At 38.8% G+C, this 24263-nt stretch overlaps 1 protein-coding gene across 4 annotated transcripts; it reads left to right on the plus strand.

Annotated features, from left to right (window-relative positions):
• The first annotated feature begins 410 nt into the window (after positions 1-410).
• TMEM168 (transmembrane protein 168) lies at positions 411-23394 on the plus strand. 4 transcript variants are annotated; one of them, XM_064422373.1, is made up of 6 exons: positions 411-588; positions 3586-3878; positions 4707-4851; positions 11805-11947; positions 14358-14632; positions 18826-23394. In XM_064422373.1, exons 2-6 carry the CDS (start codon positions 3658-3660, stop codon positions 19371-19373), a joined length of 1332 nt encoding a protein of 443 aa, XP_064278443.1. In that variant the 5' UTR covers positions 411-588; positions 3586-3657; the 3' UTR covers positions 19374-23394. The 4 variants fall into 4 exon arrangements, with proteins under 4 accessions (XP_064278443.1, XP_064278440.1, XP_064278442.1 ...); XM_064422370.1 differs by having other exon boundaries at positions 414-588; positions 3586-4851; XM_064422372.1 differs by lacking the exon at positions 411-588 and adding an exon at positions 792-1034 and having other exon boundaries at positions 3586-4851.
• Positions 23395-24263: the final 869 nt, after the last annotated feature.

A 24263-nucleotide genomic window follows, 5' to 3' on the forward strand; every position in this document is an offset into this window, starting at 1 on the left:
GAATGATTGAGTCACGAACAGTAGAGGGTCAAGCTTAGATGTTTAGGCTGCCCTAGTGCTTCTTGACAGGGGGCAGGGGCTGCTGGTTGTGGTGGATTACAGGAACAAAGGCTTTGTCTCGCAGCAGCCCAGCAGTTCAAAGAGCACCTGAGCAGCACGGTCACCCGAACTCCTCTTGTTTTGCCTCTCGGCCAGGGCGTGGGGTGACTGATCCAGACCCTTCCCGCTCTCCGCTCGCCTGGCAGCGAGAGCCGGTTCAGAATGTGCACTTCCAGCACCGAGTGCGGAGGAACGCGCTCCGAGGCCGGGGAAGCGCCCGAGGCACGCCGCACCGCAGCATGGGGAGGGCTCAGTCTGCCTTGCAGTCCTGCTTTAAACTCAGTTTTCCCGCTTCCATGCCTAAGCAGCAGTGTTTATGGGTTTGGTTGGGGCTCTTGCTTGCTTGCTTGGGCTTTTTCATAATTGTACCAGGCCGCGCCGTGGCGGTGTTTGAGCCTCGGCGCGGCCCGTAGCGGGAAGCGCCGCGCTCGGCCTCGACATGGCGGCGGCCGGCGCGGGGGGCGGGAAGGTTCCGGGCCGCCGGGTGAGGTGAGAGCGGGCCGAGCCGGGCCGGGCCGGGCCGGGCCGGGCCGGGCCGGGCGGGGAAGCCGCGGGCTCGCACCGAGCGCGGCCGGGCGGGCTCCGCCGGGGGACGCGGGGCGGCTGCCGAGGGAGCCCGGTGCCGGCACTGACCTTCCCCGGGCGGGCCGGCCCCGCAGCCGGGGCTCCAGCCGGGAGCGCGCCCTTCCCCCGGGGCCGCCATCCCCCTGCGGGAGCGGTGCTCGCATCGGGAAACTAACCTGCCCTTCACCGCGGGGTTGGGCCTGGTGTGGTTGTGTATTAGCTAAATGGGACTTTTTGTTTAAAAAAAAAATTCTTGCAGAATTGCTTTAAAAAGAAGAAAAGTGCTAAACTGGAAGAGTAAAGACGATGGAAAGTGGATTCACTGTTTTAGATAGATCCCACTTGGGCTTAACTGCTGAACCAGTTTTGGGGTTTGATTGTTTATTCAACTTTCTTAAACGAGTTAAAACTGCACTGAGAGTAGTGTTTCTTTACATATAAGGGTGCTTTTAGATAGTTTGGTCTCTAAATGTTAATGAGGCTCCAGGTTTTCCTTGAAATTATATTTGCAAAAGTTGGCAGACACTTAAAAGTGGACGTCCACATTCTGTTTGGAATCTGAATGTGATTTGCTGAGATCTGTAAGTCGTGTCCAGCCTGAAACCTTAAAGCCATTAGTTTAAAACAAACACAGCAGCTCTGCCCCCTCCCCAGGACTTTGAACAGTCCTTGTATAAACAAAGTATTGGCAGAAATTACTTGCAAACAGCTGTGTTTTAGAGAACAAATCAGTTATTGATATTTCTCTTTAAAATTGAATTGCTGTTGTGTTTTTGTTTGGCAGTAGCTGTGTGATGGAATACATTAATCATGAAAATGCACCTTTTCCTCTTCACAAAAAGTCGACCATGCATTTTGGTTGAAAAATGCTAATATTTAATAGTGTGGTTTAGGAGTGCACATTTTGCCAATCATCTGGAAGGTGGGGTCAGGAAGAAGAGATTGCATTCACAGATTGAGCTGTCATTGTGCAAATCCTTTTTTACTATTTGTGCACAAGTAGATTTTGTGTCTTTGCAGTAGGAACAGACCTGTTGCCCCATTTGTTCCCCCACCCCAGCACCTGGCAGGGGAGGAGCAGAGGAGTTCCTCTTCATGTTTCTCCTGCTGTGCTGGCAGCAAAACTCCACACGAGCTGACCCAGCGGGAGTTGTGGTCTGTCACAGTGGCTCCTTGTTTGCCTAGAAGGGAGGTTGCTGCTGTTAACGACCCCACAGAAAACAATCTGCATTGTTGTTGGGTATATAGCATAGTTTGAAAACATGTGTTATCAAATAAGTAATTTAAACAACAGGATTTCTTAGACCTTGTCTTCCTCTGCAGCAATTACTGAAGCTGGTTTTACACTGCGTGTCAGTCTTCAAATCTGCCAAAACTTAAGGGCAAGTCAGTCAATTCACTTCAGCATTTGTTGTCCACTGGTTTAAAAAAGTGAGAATTTAAAAAGCAAGAGCCTAAATTTTGCATTTGAGTCAAGGTGTCTCTTAACACTTCCCCCAGCAATATAAATAAAAGCAGGAAGCTACAACCCAGCACTGAGTGTTCTTGGCACGCTGGTTTATCTGTCATACCAGTAACTCTTCAGAAGTCTCTGTAAGATGAGCAATTAGTTAATTACTTAAAAAATTATAGAGGCTATAAGTCTTTTTATGTGTTGGAAACTCTGCCCATAACATTACAAAATGCCCCTTAAAATACTGTTTGCAACTATATTAAAAAGAAAATCTCATCAGTTAAATGGATCTAAGTAGGAGGTGCTTGTGTTCTACATATAATATTTATCGTGATTATCTTGTTTGTTTTCTTGTTTTTGGAGGAGGGAGGGGGGGAAACTGGCTTGAAGGAATGCAAATGAAGGTTTTAATTTTACATTAGGAGAAATCTCTGAAAATCATGCCAAATCAGTTGTTATATCTGTGTGGCCACTCTCCTTTTGTGAAATGGAGATATTATATTTTACTCTGGGTTAGGCTCATTAACTGAGTGGGAAGTTCATTTTGTAAATCATATCCTTATTTGACTGCTAAAAGGAAGTCTTGCAAAGAATGCTGAAAAGATTTGATAGAAAGTGAGAAGTTACCAAATGTAATGGTGAAATAAAATAGTGTTTTAAAATAATTATGAAATGTTCTAGAAGCAAGTGGCCATCATACAAGGGCTTTGGATATCCATAGATATCTAATATAAGATACCTAATAGATGAGTTTTGTGCAAAACTGCCCAGGCCAGGATTTGTTCTCCTCTCATTCAAGTTATGAAATAAGGTTTATGCAGAGCCCATTTTATATTGGTTTTCATACTTAATTGGTCTTTCTAATGTGTTTTTTTTTTTTGCTTTAGATACTAAACTTCTTTGTGAGATGGGATGGGTCATATTTATGTTCTATATTGCCGCTTCCCCGGCTGGCTGGTGACAAGAGGGGGGGGGCAGCCATTTCCCCCTGGAGCTCCGGTGAATCCCAGTTGTCAATTGTTTCAGCACAATATAAAACACGGGCAGCACACACGGGTCCCAGGGAAACTTTATTTGATGGTAAACTTCCCCTTTTCCTCTCCTGGGACCCCGATCAAGGGGCAAACAAAGACTTATATGTGGGGGAAGGTCAGGGGTAGGCACAACTTTCAACAAATCAGGAGAGTTGGGAGTAAAAATCCTAGGCGGAGATAACAGCCATGAACCAATAGCATTCTAAGGGAGGAAAAGCTGTTTCAATAAACAGCTAAAGTTTGGAGAAACAGAAACTAGAAACTAGCTGACTAAATAACTGGGAAAAGGCGGAGACAAAAGGAAAACAGTCCCAAGGAAAACCACCAAATCACAAATCAAACCATAAACCTACTAATAAAACAAAAAACACGATACAACACTATATGTTTATAAGGAATGATTTGCTACTAAAACTTTTCTTCATTCTCTTCCAGGACTTCAAGGGTTCTGGGCCACTGTTACTGAAATGATATTACAGAAGGCAGCAATTACATTGTGTTCACTGGATGAAACCTGAATATTTTCTGTCAATCAAGTGGGTGAAAGCCCTGCCCACAGTTTACATGTGCAGGTCACTGCGGTACTGTGTTAGTCACTGTCTCTATGCAGCAATGACAAGGCTAGAAGAAGCAAACAGAGAAGTGAACATGCACTCATCAGTCAGATACCTTGGCTATCTTGCCCGAATCAACCTGCTGGTTGCCATTTGCATGGGCCTTTATGTCAGGTGGGAAAAAACTGCAGATGCACTGATTTTGGTAATATTTATTCTGGGGCTCTTTGTTCTTGGAATTGCCAGCATACTGTACTACTATTTTTCAATGGAAACAGCAAGTTTGAGTCTCTCCAATCTTTGGTTTGGTTTTTTGCTTGGCCTTCTCTGTTTTCTCAATAATTCTGCGTTCAAAATGGATGTGAAAGAAGAAGCTACAAAATATTTACTTCTGTCTGCCATTGTTTTAAGGATATTATGTGCTTTAGTTGAGAGGATTTGTGGTTGTGTCCATCATCGACCAACTCTGCTGACAACAGTTGAGTTTTTGGAGCTAGTTGGATTTGCAATTGCCAGCACAACTATGCTGGTAGAAAAATCTGTAAGTATTATTCTGTTGGTCTTGGCTTTGGCCATGTTGATTATTGACTTACGAATGAAGTCTTTTTTGGCAATTCCAAATTTGGCAATTTTTGGAGCCATTGCATCCCTAGTCTTTTTTCCATCACTGCAAATCCCCACAAACCCTTTTGCCTTGGCGTGTTTCTTCAGCTGCCTCATTTCAGATCCCCTTCTGGACGTTTACTTCAGTGGACTTTCAGTTACTGAGCGATGGAAGCCCTACCTGTACCGGGGTAAAATTTGCAGGCGGCTTTCTGTCATCTCAGTTGGAGTCATTGAACTAATCTTTTTCATTCTTGCAGCCTTTAAACTACGTGATTTGGGGCTCTGGTATTTTGTGATACCTGGTTTTTCTGTTTTTGGAATTTTTTGGATGATCTGTCATGTGATTTTTTTTATAACTCTTTGGGGATTTCACACAAAACTCAATGACTGCCACAGGGTGTACTACACTCACCGAGCAGAAAACAACAGCCTGGACAGAGTCATGGCATCTAAAGGAATGCGTCACTTCTGCTTGATCTCAGAACAGCTGGTATTTTTCAGCCTTGTTGCAACTGCAGTTTTGGGAGCAGTCTCTTGGCAGGTAAATAATAATCTCTTTATCTTGATCGCCTCTTGACAATAATCTGACAATTGCTGGGTCCCTAAAATTCCTAAAATTTGGTGGTGTGCTGTGGGTTGGCAATTCAAAGTTGGGATGCGTGGTTTCACTGTCATGGGCTTTGCACTTAACACTTTGAGCTGCCTAGTGACCTGTTAAAGCAAGTGCAACTTACCAGCTTCCTTGTGTTGGCAGCATGGGAAAAGGTAAGTGCTTCCAGGGCAAAAGAGGTGAGCAAAGTATTTTGCATTTACCTATGTGGTAAATTGTTTTGTTTTAAATTCATTGTGCCATAAAATTTGTTTTCAGAATAAATCACTGTGTTAAACCCTAGTAATGCTCACTAAATCTAGAGCTTTTGTTGTGGACTGTTTTAAATAATGTAATTTTGAGTAATTTAGCTTTGCATTTAATCAATTACATGGAATCAGAGGTCAGCTGATAAACTGATAAGTCGTTGGTATAACGTGAGCTTTAAGTGTCTCACTTTCAAATCTGATTATGCACCCCAGGATATGATATCTGAAAGACCGGTCATTAAAATCACACAGTGTCCTTTGACTTTTCTTTCCATTTGTGGGTTAAGGATGTTGTTTTTTCTTTAGCAGCAAGCATACATTTCTTTCAAAATGTTTGTTCAGCACCCAAGTTAAGACACATGGTGTGTTGTCATAGTTGCAGCAGGGCATTCAGAGTTTCTTTTCTGTTTCAAGTTGATATAAACCACAATAACAATTAATTTTGTGTCCATTCACCTCTTATATAAATTACAAACATATATTAATGTATATAAAATATCCTTTTACAGTAGGTTGGGTTTACAGATGTGTCTTTGTACTGTTTCCAGAACAATTTCCTGCCCACTCCTGTGGAATTTCTAATCCTGCAGATTTTCTCAGATTAAATAACCTTGTGCATGAATGGTATTAAAGAAATTAGTGGAAGATAAATTAAAGTTTCTTTGTGACTATGTGGGGTTTTGTTTTTTGTATGAAGAGCATGGGAAGCTAACAGACAAGCCTGCAAGGAACACTGGGTAGTTTTGCTTTTTTTTTTGGAAGATTATCAGCACTCACAGCTGTCGTGTTTGGACTTGCAGAAAGGGCAGAAGGAAACAGACCCAAAAAAGCAGAGATAATAAACAATAAGCAATCAGTTCAGTGCAAAAGTTGAGGGGAATCAAGTTGGCAAGTAGCAGGTTGGAGCCAGGTAGGTAGGAACAGTTCTTCATTTGGTGCTGAGCTCTGGGGCTGTGTAGCATGGCATGCCGTGTGTGGTGCCCATGATGGAAGAGGCTCAGGAGGAAGCTTACAAAATTCTCTAGGATCTCTGTGTACTATCTGGAAGCCACATCTGGCTCAGGGAGTTCTTGAGCCACTAGTGGTTATAGTACTCAGGAAACATGTTTTTGTCTGTCCTAACATCTTTACTGGACATGCATTTGGCCTCTTTGGAGACCAGACATTCTTCTGGATGGGCCTTTGGAGCAGATTAATACAGCCATTCATACATTCTTATATTAAGGAATATTTTTACACTTTACATTTACATTTTAACATATTTTTCCTTAGAGTTTCTTAGGAATGCCAAGTATTCCTTGGTCTCCAGTTCCTGAAAATGTGTTTGCTCTTCTAAAGATTACTTAAAACATTTTTTGCATATGTAAGATGTAAGAATTTTCAGTCTTTACAACATTAGTTGAGGATTTCTGTGGTTATTTCAGTATGTGTGAATTGTATTTGAAATCTGTTGAAAGTGACTTGGAAGATGAAGCATTTTTTGTTTATACCTTTCCTCACTACTGAAAGCTTGTTTAATGATAGTGCATTTGATAAGAGAGGTGGCTTGAAATCACTTTGTGGTCTGCCATTTGACCTCCTATGAATAGAATTGCTAAAAATCTGAGCCTTGGAAAGGTGCTTCCTTACAGTCAGCTATAAATAATTAGCAATAGCTTATAAAAAAATCTCATTTATAGCCAGAAATTGAGTGGTGGGAAGGTGGGGGGGGGGTCCCTTTCATGGAAAATGTTTTGCAGGCACATTATGTATGCCCTCTTAACATTTCTAATACCTCTAATATCTGTGCTTCATATGAATCTCATGTGTATGAAAAGTCAAGACCTAAAGCACCAGCTGTCTGTTAATTGGTGTCTAGAAGTATCCTATTTTATTAAAATTGCCAGAAAAATATCAAATCTCCTTTTGTGGAAGGGTTTTTAAAGTGAGGTGAATTAACTTGCTGTAGCAGGGACAGTGGTTTTCTTACTGACATGGAGCTGTTGAGGCTAAAATTCCTGTCAGTCAAGGACCTTTCTTTAAGGGGAATATAGCCCTTGTAATAAGACAAGGATTTAAAGTCTCTGTTCATGGTACTTGGGTATTTGCTTGGGCAGAGCTGTAAAAGTAATGTATTAAAGTTAGGTGCCTTAAAAAATGGAGTAACAGCTCTTCTTTCAGTGGAGCATTTCAGCTGGGACATGGTCTGCTTCTGAGTAATCCTTGTTATAGCTGCAGAGGAAAGATGTCTTGTCCTGTTGGTAAAAATGTAGACATTTTCTTTGCAGAAACTGCAGGAAATGGTCAGGACCTGCCTTTACATTTGTGTGAGTAATTTCAGTCAAATCCATAGATTCTTTAGCACCAGCTTATTTCAGCAATTAATCATGTGCCTGGTTGTAATTAGGCCCTTGGATTGCACAAGATCCAGAAGAAGTCATGCAAATTACTCAGATATTACTTCTTCAAGAATCCAATAAAATGATGAAAAATTTGCAGATGAAGAGCTTGTAATTTTCAGACAAAGATCTATAAAGGTTTGGGGCACTCTTTATCTCAAAAACTTAAAATCAAATTTTGTTAAGTACTCTATGCCAAGGTAACTACAGCTTTTCTGAATTAGTAGCCAAAGAGAATTATTGTCCCTGGAAGGCTTGTATTTAGTACTACCAAGAGAAAAATTAGCTATGTTAGAGCTGGTAAAGTAATGGAATTAAGTACATTATTCAGTACATTATTCTTGGTTTTAGCGAATTTTATGGGTTAGTAAAATAATAGTATGCCTTACATGCTTGAGTAATCATACTTAAATGGACAGTAGCATTTAACTTTAACTATTTATAGGAAACAAAATAAGTTTACTGTATGTATGAGTACTCTCCTGTTTGAGGGAGAGTTAATGATTTTGTAGTTCTTATTCTGGTGTGCTTGCCTCTATGCAACATCTATATTTACTTAGACATACTTACATTAACATCACAGGTTAAATAACTGCAAATCATATCCAGTCTTTCTCCTTCTCTTTACCCCTGCTTTTCTTCCTGGCTTGTATTTTTAATCCAGTCCTCCTTAGGCTTTGCTTGTTTGGAGCTATTTTTTGTTGTTTCTTTTTTTCCCCCAGAGTCTCTGCTCCATCCTCTGGCCTTTTTCCATATTTTCTCAAATATTCATGCCACTCCTGCCTTTTTTCATCTGTCTCTCTGGTCATGTTTAGTTCCCCCCTTTCTTTGTGTCAGTGACAGTTTTTCCTCTTCTTGCTGATTTGCCTTCAATACCTGTGCTTTGCTGTTATTACAAAGACTTTTCTGTTGGGTTTTTTTTCTAATACCTTTATTCCCTCATTTCCTACTGTTCCATCATCTCTTAAGCTGCATCCTAAGTCCCCGTTGCTCACTGCTCACCATTTCTTCTCAGACTCACCCTCTATCATGTGTACTTTTGCTGCCTGTCTTGCTCTCTTCGGTGTGTGCTCAGCCCTCCTTGGCTCTCCCTCTCCAGTCCCATCCCGAGGGCTACCTCAGGTTGCCTGCTGAAATCCACGGTGGCAGCACCTTGCTGCTGTCACCCCCACTTTGAGAGCTCCTCAGTCCTGAAGGGGATCTCTGGTGACAAGAGAAAGTGTTCATTGTTAGTCTAAAGAGTCTATTACGTGTTTAGCTTGCTGTCAAATTTTCATTAGTTTCAGGATTCACATTTTTGAATTTAAAAACATCAGAGTTTTTAGCATGCTTTTAATCTGATAACTGCTTGTGGTTTTGCTGGAACAAATGCACATAGATAAAAGCACAGGCTTTCCCATGGCTAGAACAGGAGTCAGGGATGGGAAACACAGCACAGTAAATCTATCTGCCAGTGATTGTGACAACTTTTTTCTGCAAACTCTTTTTTACTAGATTTTCCCACTGCTGTTGGAATAGTCAGAGGTAAAGGATTTTTTATTGATCTCCATAGACTGTCTATTCAGTAACTTGTTACTGTTTCCTCTGGTAGCTGATGTACTTTGTAGCTTTACAAATGTTGTCATTAAGCTTTTTTCTGCCTGTAATATACGTATCTTGTCCTCATTTGAAATAAGCTATTTATCGAATGTTTGTAGATTAGTTAGCATGTTACCATTTTTCTCCTGAGCCTTCTCTGTCATAGACGGCGTTCTTCTATTTTACTTCTTTTGTTTGGGGGGGTTTTGTGTATCTTTGTGTGTCTGTGTATAAAAACAGGTGAATACTCAGTTTGGATAAAGGAAAACAGAACAGTATTTGCTTGGAAATGCACAAAGGCATCTTTGTAAGCTTTCTCAGTTATTGGTCTGTTAGATATAATCCCAGGCACCCTGCTGTGTGAGCAGTGGGTTGGACCAGACAATTTCCTGAGGCTCCTTCCAACCCCAACCATTCGGTGATCCTGTGACCATCTCAGTTGACATATGTTTAGTGTTTCATTTATGTTTTAAACAGAAGAGCTCTTCTATAGGTCTTTGTGATTGGCTTCCAATTTAAACTAACATTTTATGCATTTGGAGGTTTTTTCTTCAGTCACACATCCATAATTAAATACAGTTCCAGAGTTATTCTGCTTCAAACAGTGGTTATTCTTTGGGATAGAAGTTGTTATATCCATGAGTATAAAATGACATCTTGGCTGTAAAATACCTCTAAATTCTTCTGGTGTTCTTACTGTTACACTTAACAAGAAACAGTTCTCAAATAAACAGAAAGTGGAAAGATACTACTACTAGTGAAATTCACTAGTAGTAAAAGAAAAAAAGGTAAGAGTGCTTTTATTGTATGTTAGTTCAGTCATCAGAGGCTAGAAGTGGATTTTTTTTGTTCACCTTTTCTGTGTAATTTGTTAATTCCTTTAGAACAAGACAGACAAAGGCAAAAAAAAACCTGAAAAACCTCCCCAAAGATTAAGAGATAAAATGATTTCTCATGTTTTTTTTCAGTAGGATTGCCTAGATGGTCCCTGTCTTCAGTTTGCTTTTTGAGCAGTCTGTCTGGAATCAATGGGCACTTGGAGTTCAGGGATGTACTGCAGGTTCACGTTGCTAGTGCAATCGAAAACAATGAAAATGGGTAGAACACATGAAAGAACAAAATCCCTTTCTGCTCTGCCTGTGCATCCATGGCCATCTGCTCCATTAAGGACCAGTCATCAAATCTTTGGGATTTAATAAAGCACTGACAGTTTCCATCTGGAATTTTAGCTGTTTATCTTAAGGGAGGAACCTGTCTTCAGTTTTACTGCAATAACTAAATCAGATAGTTTTTGCTCTTTGAAGATCTAATTGTTTAGGTATTTTAAAATGCTACTGGTCATTTTTTTGCAGTGCTGGATTAAGATATTTTATTATCCTACTATAGATTTGTTCTAATAATCATTAGGCATGTTTACATTTTTGACATATTTCTTCTAAATCAAAACTGTTGAAAAAGTGCTGACAGCAAGTACCAGCGTCTTTACATTATATGGATGTCTACAAATATAAAATATCCAACATTTTCCTATTCCACAGCATAATACAGCCACTAAAAGACCACACAGCTGGAACCTCAGATGGAGCCAAGTTGATTCATAACACTACAGAGCTTATTTCCCATTCCTGTTGTAATATTTGGCACAAATTCCAAACAGGATACAGGGCAAGATGGATCATCGAAATGATCCTTTGTGTTTCTGTATGAGACCCTTATTTCACAAGTACTTGGGAATTTTCTTTGCCAGTATCTTCATATAAGTAGGAGCATTTTCAATAATTAAATGTAAATATTTTTTAGGAGTTAGAGTGAGTGTTTGTGATAATTTCCATTTGTGTTGCAGTAGAATGCTGTGGGTTTAATTAATTGCATGTGTTTAGGGGATTGGGAGTACAGGGAGTATTTAGAACAAGATGGCATTGTTGTAATAAGACTACAATAAAATTCATATAAAGCAATATTGTAATGGTTTATTAATTATTTAATAGTTATTTGATTATATAGTTAATAATAATATAATAGTTTGATAATTATTTAGGATATTATGGTGCTTCTGGTTTTTACAGGCAAATGTATTTTTTATTTTGCAATATGTTCACTGTGATCAAAACACTAATACAATATAGGAATAGTTTGCTCTAGCAAAGTCCAAGAAAATATATTTATATGTGGTGTAAAAGCTGAACTTGTCACAAAAATACTCCTTTTTTTGTAACTTAAAACGCATTACCCTTCTGGAATCTGCAGTTGGAAAACTAAGTCTCTAAGTCTTGAAATTGATTTAGCTAGAAAACTCCACCAGATACATAATATCTGTGCTCTACCTCACTGATTAAGGCCTGACCCTGCAGATCTTACAGATCTTCTTATTTTATGCACACAATTGTTTTGTGGCATTTGATTTTCTTGCCTCCTTTGATAAACTAAGACATGATCAGTTTTTACAGCTAAATATTGTGCTGGCAGCGTTTTCAAATGCATTCCTTTCAAAAGAGTGATCCTTTCTTACCAACCACCTTCTCCCCAAGCTTTTCACTTGTCTTTACAGTAATTCACCATGTAATATGTGAAAAAATAAATATACATTGCCAGTAATATTTGTATGTTTCAGGGCCCAGTTATGTGGGATCAAACAAAGGGATTTTCATACAATGCCTAAATCTCTTCACTTTGTTTTTAGCCAACCAATGGGATCTTCATGAGTGCATTTCTGATTGTTCTACCTTTGGAATCCATGGCTCATGGGCTTTTCCATGAACTGGGAAACTGCTTGGGAGGAACGTGTGTTGGGTATGCTGTTGTGATTCCCACCAACTTTTGCAGGTATGGTTACTGTCCAGTTCAGCTTCACTGTGTGTAAAAACACTGTGTGTTGTTTGCTTATGGAGGCAATGCAGTACTGTTGCTTGCTTTTTCAACAATTAAATACAAATTCAAATAATAGGCAGATTTTTTTATTTCTCCTCTTTCTCCCCCTAGAATGAGTAACTGCACCTTTCTGTCTAGGTAATTTGCTTTTAGAAAGCTGATGAATACAGACCAGCATATTTCACAGCCCATCTCTCACACAAGGGAGGATTGGGGCATTTGATTGAGACCAGGTATCTTACATGAGGAGATTTAATAAACCAAACAGATCAGTTCAAAATAATTTTGAATTCAATTAAATGAGGTAGTGTCTACATTTAAATTTCATTAAAATTAGATTTGCAAATGGACTACATGTCAGGTATTGGTGTTGAGAATTTGAAGCAGGTTTTTTTTCCAACATAAATGTTACCATGTGAGAAATGAATGATTGTAAAGGGATTGTACTATTACTATTTGCCCATTTGTGTGTTTTTCTTAGAAGCTTTAAACTTGCAAATGTTGCTTTTGCCATAAAATTAAAATCAGTGTGTGCACATTTTTTTTGTAAATGATAAACAAGACCTATATAAATTATCTCTTCAAATCACAAGAGAAATAGAGTAGTAAGTTGAAATGAGAGGCTTCAAAATACAACTGCCTAATATATGAAAACTTCACAGCTTCAGTATGTGTAATGGATTTAATGGATAAGAAAGCACTTAATATCAAAGAAACCAAAGATAGTATGCTTATCTTAGATAACTGTATCTTAAATATTGTAAAAAACAAATTTTCTGAGCTTCTGATCTACCATAGTCTTTCACTGTTCTCCCTTAAAAAGCCTGGTCCATTATTATAGATTTGAAAAACAGATTTTCAAAATTTACATGACAATAAAAATAAATTTATTTTGTTTCCATGGTAACAATTTAATTCTTTCATTGTATTATATTATTCTGGCACAGGCAGTTCCCTCTAATTTTGAGTAAATGAGACACTCTTAAGCAACTGTTTAGGACCTGACAGGACTAAACTTCCTTATTAACAGAGCTTGACTGTTTCAGTGATGGACCCAGTATTCACTTGCTGAGACAAGCAGTAATGATAAGGTATTCAATGTAGCTATACCAGTGGAATATTAATTTTCATAAAAGCCCTAGGCAGGTAAGAAGGTACAAAATTTAGTTAGCTAGACCAATAAGGAGACTAGGTCGCTTTACACAGTGACTTACAAACAAAATACATGAAGAATACACACATACATACATATATAGGGGAAAAAAAGCATAATGTCATGTTTTGTATTAGTAGAGTAAGACTTACCTCCATATTTTCACTCACAAAACTTCTCTGTGTCTGTAACTGAGCATAAATGAGGGCAATTTGGCCCAGCTGTCAGTCATGTTCCTTATCATTACCCTTATTACATCAGCTGAAGAGTGATGAATGCTTTTCTCTTTCTGAAAATACATTCTGCAGAGCACTCCCCTAACTGGGTGTCTTGCAAGCCCAAATTTCCTATTATTATGATTAATGAATAGCTGTGTAGTCCTAAAATAAAAAGTGTCTTTTTATTTGATATTTTAGATACTGTATATGTTTGATTTTATTTATTATATAATTATTTCTATTTTATATAAAGTACAGATAACAATACAAATAAAATTCATTTTGGAACCCAGGGACTCTTTTTTATTTTTCTTATATATGTGTATTCATATCTATATAGACATAAATACACATACATGGTTTGTTTCAGGTCTAGTTTGTAACTTTCTTAAAACTTTGATTTTCTAAGCTGTGAATACTGTTATCTGAAACACATTTCTTATGCTGAAAGAACAGCATCTGAACAGCACAGACAAGGAAGTATTACTATATTTGTGTGAGTTCTATATTTCAGAATATCTGAGTGAAGTGTGTGTGTGGATTTCTCTTTCATCCATTATTGGAAAGTAGTTTGCCTTATGGTTTGTGCAAATTAGTACTCATTTTCTCTGCACTTTTTCCCAGCTGTTCATGAAAAAGTGCCTGTCTGAAGGCAGTGCTCCTCAGTGGGACTTTATTAAATGGTTGGAGCCTCCCTTCTTCCTGTCACAGCTTCCTTCTCTCCCTCTGTCTCTCAGTTACAGGAATAGCACAGGGCCGAGTGAGGACTATGCCTGGAATTGAAGTGTGACAGGAGGGAGATAGTGGTCCCTCACTCAAATGCAGTAATTTGACTTGTTTATAAACTGTAAATTTAAAGTAAATTAGAGTTTGGAACAGTGCTACCTCATAGCACACAAAATATGCACAGGGGAAAAAATCACCAGCTACTAGAAGTCCACTAAGCATGAAATAATTGTCAGCCATAACCATTAGCTGTTCTCCTTCTCTTTAGCCCTGATGGCCAGCCAACTCTTCTTCCACCTGACCACGTCCAGGAGTTAAATCTGAGGTCTACTGGCATGCTTAATGCCATCCAAAGATTTTTTGCTTATCACATGATTGAGACATATGGTTGTGACTACTCTACAAGCGGGCTGACCTTTGATACCCTTCACTCCAAGATCAAGTCTTTCCTTGAGCTTCGGACTGCAGACGGACCCAGACACGATACCTACATTCTGTATTACAGTGGTCACTCACATGGCACTGGTGAATGGGCACTGGCAGGTAAGTGATCTGGGGATTTTTCTTTGTTAATTGTTTTGGTTATTGAAACCTTTCCAAGTCAATTCATTAATTCTGTAGAAAATCATGCTGTATTGCAAAACTTTGAAGTTTTGAATGTACTTACTACCGGATTGTTCAGAATGGCAAAGAACCATCAGTCTTTGGAGAACAATTTTATACAACTTCCTGGCAGGGAGGGAGGAAAGGAAAAGGTAGTAGTATTACAGAGCATGACTGCTGACTACCTCTGCTAGTGGAGAGAATGGAGAAATGCAGAATCGCCTTTGGTATGCAGGTAAGTTATTGTTAAGAGGTAGCTCTTTCCTTCTCTTGGGTTGCATGGCAGTCAGGTGTGTTACTTTATGAACTTTTATGTCATTTTAGCATTTACCAACTTTGATAAAAATCCTTTTACAGCTGACTAATCTTACACTTATTCTCAAAATTGTCTAGTATTATTGACTCAAAATGTATTCTTTCAAGTTCAAACACAGTTTCATATTCCCCTGATTTTCCTCGCACATGGTTTTTGTATTCAACAAGTTAACTTTAAAGATTGCCTTTTTCCCCCGCATGGAACTAAAAGTGGAAATTACACACTCCTGCTCTAAAGACAAATTTTTCCCTGGATTTTGAGGAATATTTGTTCACTGAGGAATATTTGTCACTTGTTCACACTAATGAACAAGCATAATCTTTTCTCATTCCTTGGAAATGACAGACTGAATTACAGAGTGTTCTGTGACACTGTGTCAGTTAGACTGTCACAAAGGACTGCATGTATGTCTTTAGGATGTGCTTTGCTTTTTTTTGTAAAAGAATCAGTAAAAGAAACAGGAGGCAGATACATTATCCATACTACAAAAACAGGTCTTCAAACATGTAACAAACCTTGTATCATAAAAAAAGGTATGATTTGCTGACACTGTGGACTTGGGGAGCGATTGTGGGCATAGTGTAGCCTCAAGATTGTAAACCTCTATTTAAAGTGCCAGTTTAATGCCTTGTCATATGCTTGGCATAGACTTCACCATTTCCCCCTTTCTTGGCCCATTTGTTTGGGAAACTTAATGAAATTGTCAAATCATTGCAAGGTTTAACCTTGCTCTGCTGCTGTAGGGAGCTGAGGTCACTGTGTACAGAACAGGAATCTCATAGTAAATACATTGAAAATTTGTAACTTTTTTCTTCCTGGGATAGAATTAATTCTCTTGGATAGCACTTTGTCTGTGAGCTCCTGGTTCTTTGTCAGCAGTGTTTCTCCAGGTGCATGTGCCCTTCAGTAGGGCATGCCCTTCGTTGTGTGCTCATGCTGAGGTGGGTGTTCAGGCACGGGTCAGTTTCCATCTGGAGGCTCTGTACCTGTTTTGGTGCAGTTCCATCCCTGAACCTTTAGAGCTGCTGAAGAGCAATGTGTGTTTTTTCTCAAGGGCTTTATCTGTATCAGTGATTTTAAAAAGCCACAGCTTTTACTATGAGCTTAGTGCAAGTGGTGAGCTACAGTGTATGTAGTGTGGCCATTTAACTTCTCTGAGAAGGGGGTGGTTTGTCCATAAGGGCAGCTGCCACCCTGTGCAATTGCTGAGTGTGTCCACACCTTGTGTGGAGCAGACTATCAGCAAAATTCCACCTCCCACCTGTGCTCCAGCCAGCAGCATAGACAAAGTCAGCTTTCATGCATGCATAGGGCCAAATGTTGCTGTAAAAATTGGAGAGCTTCCACCCGGGTCCTGGCTTACTACATCTAGCCACCCTGGAGTGTGACTGAGGAGTGCAGGTCTCGCTGTAGCTTGTAGGTAGCTGTAACCTAAATTGATATCTAGCCTTTAGGAGAAAGGCCAAGGTAACTGTTAAAACTTGAGTGCTGAAAGATACAGTTGTGTAAATACGGTGGTGTTCAACTTGCTCACAAAGCTCCTTTTCAATTCTCTGTCCAAACACTTCTTCAGCTTCGACATGGATATGTGTATAGTCACATAAAGGAGAATAGGCAGTTGTCATAGGTCTTGCATGCTTTTTGTGTGGTTCATTTTAGTTAAATGATGGAATGTAATATCATCTTCCTTCCAGGTATCACTGCTCCCACATGTACCTTGAAAGTATAAACTGAAAATATAAAGGCTGTACTTGTGCCCCATGTATTGGACACTGGTGTTTTGTGACAGATGGAACCTTGGCCATCAGTTCCAGCAATGTGTACTATCCTCTGACCTGTAAAGAGGATGAAAAGAGATGACAACAATGAAAAAAAAAAATCTGATTAAAGAAGTAGTTTCACATTGCTGGCTTATGCCATGGTACAGCACAGTAGTAGCAGTGTAGTCTTTGCTTTGTAATGACATATTGCAAATGAGGCTTACTGAATTAATTAATTCAGTAATGATGTTTCTCTGTTGTTGGAAGCTGAGATTCAGCACAGTGGTGTATAAAAGAAACTGTTAACTAGTCATGCATGAAGTATGAGCAGTCAAATGACCTGCCTTCATTTGTCTGAATGAAGGCAAAGGCATGAGCTGGGCTAATAAATCTTTCTCTCTGTTCCTGAAACTGCTGGCGTATCTGTTGTCCTGCTAAACCTGCCAGAGAGCCAGAGGTGGCCAGACACCTGCACTTCTTACACAGCTTGGAGCCCAAACCTTGTGCTGGGTGATAAGCCCAAGTGTCCATAGGGTTGGAAGCTAAGCCTGTGTTTGATTGTATCTGTGAAGGATGAGATGGTTTTCTTTGAGTGATTCTATCCAATGCTGTTTTGAAATCACCTGCACCTCTACATAGCTACACTTCATTAAAGTTTATTTATAAGCCTTTAAAATGTGAACAAATAAAGAAATTCTTAAAGATAATTCACACGGAAGAGGTACCTAGAAAAGGAAAACTACTTCTGTATAAGTCTGTGCTGTAAATAACTACTGCAATTTGAGGATCATGTGCCAAGACAAGTCATTACTTTAGGTTTGTATCCTAGAGATTTTCTCTGATGCAGAATTTGCCGGATTTTCATATTCCTGGAGAAATGTGCAGCTCTGTAATTTTGCTTTTCTTTAACTACAATAGTATGCACAATGCTTTAATTCTGAGATATTAATTTGAAGCACTTTTCTGTCACCACTTATAGGTAGAACTGTAACATGCTGAAACATGCAGCTAACAACTTTTTTAACACTGCTTAATTATATTCGCTAGTGAAAAATCATTCTGGATTTTTCACTTATTCACTTATTTTAAATACCTTTCTTCTTCTTCATTTTTTTAAGTTGATGTTTTGAAACTTGAGTGGTTTTGTTGTAAACCTGTATCATAGCTTCAACTAGCCAGAACTGAGGCATACCAGTTCTTTACTTTAGTATCACTTGGGAGACAATGGAGAGTTGTTTGCAAGATGTTGTCCTTAGGTACCTGAGTAAGTAGTGTGCCTTTTAAAGCTACATAGATCCTGCAGCATCCAGTACACTTAAGCAGAAAGACTTCCCACTATGGATAATATTTCAGGTTTAATTACAATCTCCTCTTTCAAAGTGCTGTTGGAACAGGAGCTGAGACAGAGCATGAAAAGTTGGACACTAGTTGCAAGAGTCTTCTGACCTGACAGGAAAAAAATATTGTGGAAAAATTCCAATGAGATTTTTGTTTCATTGAGTTGTAAATTGATACCAGTTTTCTTGAAGCTCTGAAAACATCTGTCTCTATAGAGAGAATGTCTTCATTCCTGGTCATGTGAATTTTTGTGCTTGCTTTGATTCCCACCATTTGAAAATGTATTTCCTTCTTCTCTTAGAGGGGCCTTTTTGTAATATTCATAAAAACATATTTAAAAAGTTTCCTATTCCTGTTCCTAAAGTTATTAAGATTTAATACAAAATAAACTTTATTTCCGATTTTTTCCCTGTTTATCTGTATTTTCCAGATTTCATCAATTGACTATAATTTCTTTCACTCTGTAAAGGAATTCCTTTTTTGTTATTGTTGGTGGGTTTTCTTTCTAATCAAGGGTAAGTTAATGGCTTTGTCTGCCACAGCAAGTTAGTTATTAGCTCTATGGAGATATGCAACACTTACAGACAGAAAGGATTAATTGAAAGCATCTGTCCAAATTGTTAAAGGAAGGGATTCTTAGAACCAGTGAAAACAGTTAAAGTTCTGCAGAAGTTTCTGTTTCTTCATCCTGATACTAAATCCTTTTTTCCTTGTGGCAGGGGGTGATGCTTTACGACTTGACACGCTGTTGGAGTGGTGGAGAGAAAAGAACGGCACTTTTTGTTCTCGACTGATCATTGTTTTAGACTGTGAGAACTCTCAGCCTTGGGTTAAAGAAGTAAAAAAAGTAAATGACCAGTATGTTGCTGTGCAAGGAGCAGAAATGGCCAGAGTTGTAGACATCGAGGAAGCAGACCCTCCACAGCTTGGTGACTTCACCAGGCAGTGGGTTGAGTACAACTGTAACCCTGACAGCAGCATCAGCTGGTCGGAGAAGGGCCGCACGGTGAAGGCCATGTATGGTGTCTCAAAGCACTGGAGCGACTACACTTTGCACTTGCCAACGGGAAGTGATGTTGCCAAACACTGGATGATGTACTTCCCACGCGTCACCTACCCATTAGTACATCTGGCAAACTGGTTTTGTGGTCTCAATCTCTTCTGGGTCTGTAAAGCGTGCTTTAGGTGCTTAAAAAGATTGAAAATGAGATGGTTTCTTCCCACAGTGCTGGATACAGGACAGGGCTTCAAACTCGTCAAATCCTAATCAGCAACCAAAGAGAAAGTGAAGTGAGAGCTTTGTGAACTTTCTCACTGCACCATACTTAAAACTTTTTCTATTACTATTTTTCTCTGAAAAAGTCTGCTCTACTCACTTTATTCAGCTTTTTGAGCAGCTGCAGTATATGCAACAGTTAGAAATTGCAGTCTTAAACAGAAGAGGATAGAGCTATGATATTTTGAATTTTGTTATATGTACATACGTAAGATACTTATTTAATATGACCATACATTTTGGAGCAGATCCCATGTTCATATGTCTTACTTAAGGCAGCCTTTGTTTAGAGACACCAGTTTGATGGACAGGAGCTTCTGTGAATGTTACACAATGCTGATCTGATTTATGTTCACTGTACAGTTAAATACAGGAAAGGAACCAAGCTAATACTCCAGTCAATTTACATGTGCTTGAAATTATGTGGTGGGATCGCTGAGCCAAAAAAAAACCCCAGAATATATAGCTACTGTATGTAAGTAGCTACCAAAAAGCTTTAGTTCTATTTGCTTTTACATCTTGTGCCCTGCCTCAGTTCTCTGCTGCCATCAGTGGAAATTTGCCATGGAAAACAAAGAAATCAGACAACCCTCTAATGCTCTGATACTTCTCAGACAGTGTGTTTTGAAGTGAGTTTTAAAAATATTCAGTGTTACATTCAACATTAAATATCTTGCTGGTGATCTTTGAGCATACGTTCCCAGAAGTTAATTTATTTATGGAATAAAAACTTCAGTGAACATTTTTTCCTCACGTGTTAGGTGATTCTGAGTTTTCCAGGCTCTTACTAGTTTGTATTTTGAAAACCTACTCTGAAAAAAACAAAGCAAAACAAAACCCAAGGAATTTAACAAAGAAAATAATCCTCAGATAAAAAATGGGAATGCAAGTGTACTTCCTTCCATGTTTCTCTGAAGTCCTTGGTGTGCCTAAGATCTTGATTCTGTGAAGTTCTGAGTACAGAGTTGGACCAGAGAGTTCATTATCTATTAAAACCATAAGCAAAGTTTGTTTGAATGGATTATTCCCTTAGGAGAAGAGGAAATACTCAGTATTCCTTAAGTCTTTTCTCCTACCCACAAGGTCCTGATTTTAATCCTTCCAGAGCTGGATGGGACTCTAGAAATCCTTTCCTTCAGTCATAAAAGGTGCATAGCTTTTTTATGTTTTTGTCATTTTCTCAAGTACAGAAAATTAGGGTTGAAACAAGTAAGTGGCTAAAACAGTGCAATTTGTGGTGGTTTATTTGCATATGTTTGTGCAATTCAGTAGACGTACAGTTTACTTTTTTCTGTTTCCATCAGTATTTTAATAAAAGTGTTAGAGAGTAGCTGATATTTGTTTAAAATATAACTTATTAATATTTTTTAAATTTAAATACAGGCAAATAGTATGTAGCTCTTTAAGTCTTTGCCATCATGGCTTTTTTCTAATGCCATTTGAGCTTTTTAGCCAGCCAAGTTAGAGAATCTGCTAACACTGATACCCATCAGTAGCTCCCAAAATAAATAATGAGAGCTACAACAGCCAAAGCAATTAGTACCCACCAACTTCAGAATGGTGATTTTCTCAGACCTACAAGAGGCAGCCACTAAGTTTCTTCATTGGGATGTATTACACAATGTTGTTTAACAGGGCACTGCTTCCCACACTGCTTTCCCTGTCTCCATCCCCTTCAATAATGTGGGAAGGGGGTAAAGAAATAAGAGATAAATTATATCCTATGAAGACTAATTGCCTTTGGGTCTTCTCTGAGTAAATGCTGTGATTGCAGCTCTGTCAGGGAATCAAGGGGTGGCAGTTGTTGCTAAGGACAGAGGGTTCTCACACCACCTTACTTCAGGTATCCAACTTAAGCTCCTGATGTGGGAGCCAGAGGTAGGAGTCATCTCATTTAAATTCATGTGTTCAACAACCAGATACCTGAATCCATGCTAGTGACCTGAAGTGCTCCACTGCTCATTAGCAAGAAGTAAATATTTCCAGAGGAAGACTGGTTTGGTCTCTGTTCTAGGATGACTTTTCCTGTGATTGGGGGCATTACTTTTTTGTTGTTGTTGTTGTTTTGCTTTCCTGTGCCAAAGGTTGAGCAGACAAATCCCTTATGTAACCTTAGAGCACCTCTTAGCTATCCTCTGGAGCCTGAGCTGGGTACCTAAGCTCCTTGTTCAAGCACATAAACTGGATACTTGAAGTTGGGTTGAGCAAGGATCCATCAGGTTGCAGAAAAGCAGAACTGCCTTCTGCAGAAGTCACTGTCTTCCATTCCTGGTCATCAGCTCTTGAGTATAGATGCATAAAGACTCCTTTACATTTGGTTTGTAAAATCACCATTGTTCTGACTTCTCTTTCTGTAGAAGTTCTCCTGATTGCATCATAAACTGTTAGAGTTTAAGCCTTAGAAATTTTTAGTAAAGTCCCCATAAATACCTCATAGTAACCCTGTAAACATTTTGAATATTTGAAGTCAAGAAGTTAATCCTTTCTGTTCTGAAAAAGCTTTAAATATCAACCATAACACTTGCCACTAATTATAATTGACAGATGTTAATGGGTAAGGTTCTACCTGCTGCTATTATATTTTTATGGACATCATCTGTATCTTTCTTTTTGTACATGAAAGGGAACAAGAAAATGTGGGATTATTCCTGACCTCTCCTGGATCTGTGAACAGGAATCTGCTATGTAGTGCAGTGATGGACTTAGCTCTGGGCAGAATAAATGCAACAGTTTTTCCTGCTGTTTTTCCTCTGGATGTTAAATGGTTTCCAGCTTACAAAAAGTAAGATTTTTTTTCCTAGGATAGACTGGGTGTTATTTAGCTGTTTGCTGAAAGGCAGATAAAGAGCTGAAAAAGAGAGCAAAAATACTATTTGCAAAATTAATTGTGCTTGCAGATTTGTTTCTATTTTCTCAATTATAGACCGCTGGTTTTCTGAATTTGAAGCAGTTCTAACATGAGCTAAGATGTTCCTACTTCTGATTTTGTTACTGCAAAGGCATGGTGAAAATGCTAACTTTAAAAGAAATGTTTACAGCTGTTACAATTATGAGGCCTTTTTGGACAAAGAGACTGTCATGTTTCAAACACTATCAAACCAGGGCTATGGATGATGAGGAATTCAACTTCATCAGTTCTTCACTTCTGCACTGACTTCTATCAAGGCATCCTACAGTGACCCACATTCCCAGGTGGAATTTTTCTCCAGCTCCTGGTGCTTATATCTCTCCACAGGTTTCTGCCCAGCCTCAGACATGTGCCTGAGGGACAAACACTGGGAGCTCCTGTAATCCAAGTGAGGAGTTATCCTTCTGCTATTCCTGTATGAAAGACAGGGCTTGAAGGAAATTTCAATCTAATTCCAAAGAATGTTGCATATGCTATCAGTTACGTACATGTTGTTTAGTGGTAACGTGTACAAATTTCTGGATAGAGAGAAACATTTTTGCAAGGTTTGTTTCTGTACTGTATATTCAGACATTTTGCTATAAAGTTTGTTATAAACTTGTGTCCCAGCATGATTTTATGTTGACTTTGTTTCATTTACCTTCTGTATAGCACCAGCCTTGCTGAAACATGCAAATGCACTGAGTCCTACAAATGTAAATCTTTTAAAGGGGTTCAAATTGCATATTCACAGTGGTATTTTTCTCTGAACAAGTATTGGGGGGGGAGGGGTGGAAAAAAGCCATTATTCTTCATTTTTGCACTACTAGAGTGATGTATTTGCAGTTCCTTATGCTTTGTATGCCTTGTAGTTGTTTTCCAGTCTTAAGTTCAAGTTTTTCCCAAAATAATTTTGTGTATTTTGTAAAAGCATAGTTAATGCTTTGTTAGCGGTAAAGCACCTCTGTTGCCAGCAGTAGACAACAAAATCAGATCAATTTTCTTGTTTATAAATACCTTTTGTGGGAGGATTTTTACTGAATACACGGTTTTTAGATATGTAAATAGATTTTTTGAGTGTATTTGTGATACTACTTAAATACATTTTGCTGGTTTGGATGCTCATTTCCATTTCATTTTTTTGTTTATGTCTTGATCACTTTCCAGATTTCTGTGCTCCCTTTTGAATTACATGAGGTTTGCTATACAGCTTGCTTCACAGGAGATTTTTTATAACTAGAAATTGCAACAGAGTTTACAGAAAATAGAGTATTTTGAAAATACTCCAGGAATATTTTTATTTTAATAATTTAGTAGAAATGAGAAATACTAACTTAAATTATTAATGCCTTTCACCTTGTCTTTTTATCACTTATTCAACAAGCTAGTAAAAATGCTGTTTATACTTGAAGGCATAATTTTATAGAGATATAATTGAAGACTTCCTTTACATGAGTACTTGTAGTTAGTCAAATTTCTTATCTCCAGTAAGATCAAGTTCGTGGAGGGTTCCTGTGTGAGATCAAGCCTGGGAGAGGAAGTAGAAGGAAACTTTTGCTGCAGAATGGTGAGGAGGACAAATCTGTTTCTCACAGAAATTGCTGGGGAGGTTCCTGCACTTGGTGTTCATGGGACAGTCCCAGCATTCTTAAGCCTGGACTTGTTAAGTGAAGACTTTGGTGGGCAGTGGAGCAGAGTGGTGCAGTGATAAGGGTGGTGGGTATCTCAGTGCTAATCCAGAGCTGCCGAGAAGGCATGGCCAGTTCTTCTGGCACGTTGGCTGGCTGAGTACAAGGGTGATTTAGTGGCACCTTTTGGTTGGTTGGCATTTTTTTAACAGAAGGAGTTTAATTTTGGCTGTTGTACTGTGTGATTTAATTCATTAATCTTGCAGTTTCCTAATCAGTGTTCTTTTCTTACTGAACTTGTGTAAATCCTTTCTGTTCAGTCACAAATCCAGATCTAACCCTAGAGAACAGCACAGCTCACCCTCG

Source organism: Passer domesticus, chromosome 5 (genome assembly GCF_036417665.1).
Source record: "Passer domesticus isolate bPasDom1 chromosome 5, bPasDom1.hap1, whole genome shotgun sequence".
In the NCBI taxonomy this organism is placed as follows: Eukaryota; Metazoa; Chordata; class Aves; order Passeriformes; family Passeridae; genus Passer; species Passer domesticus.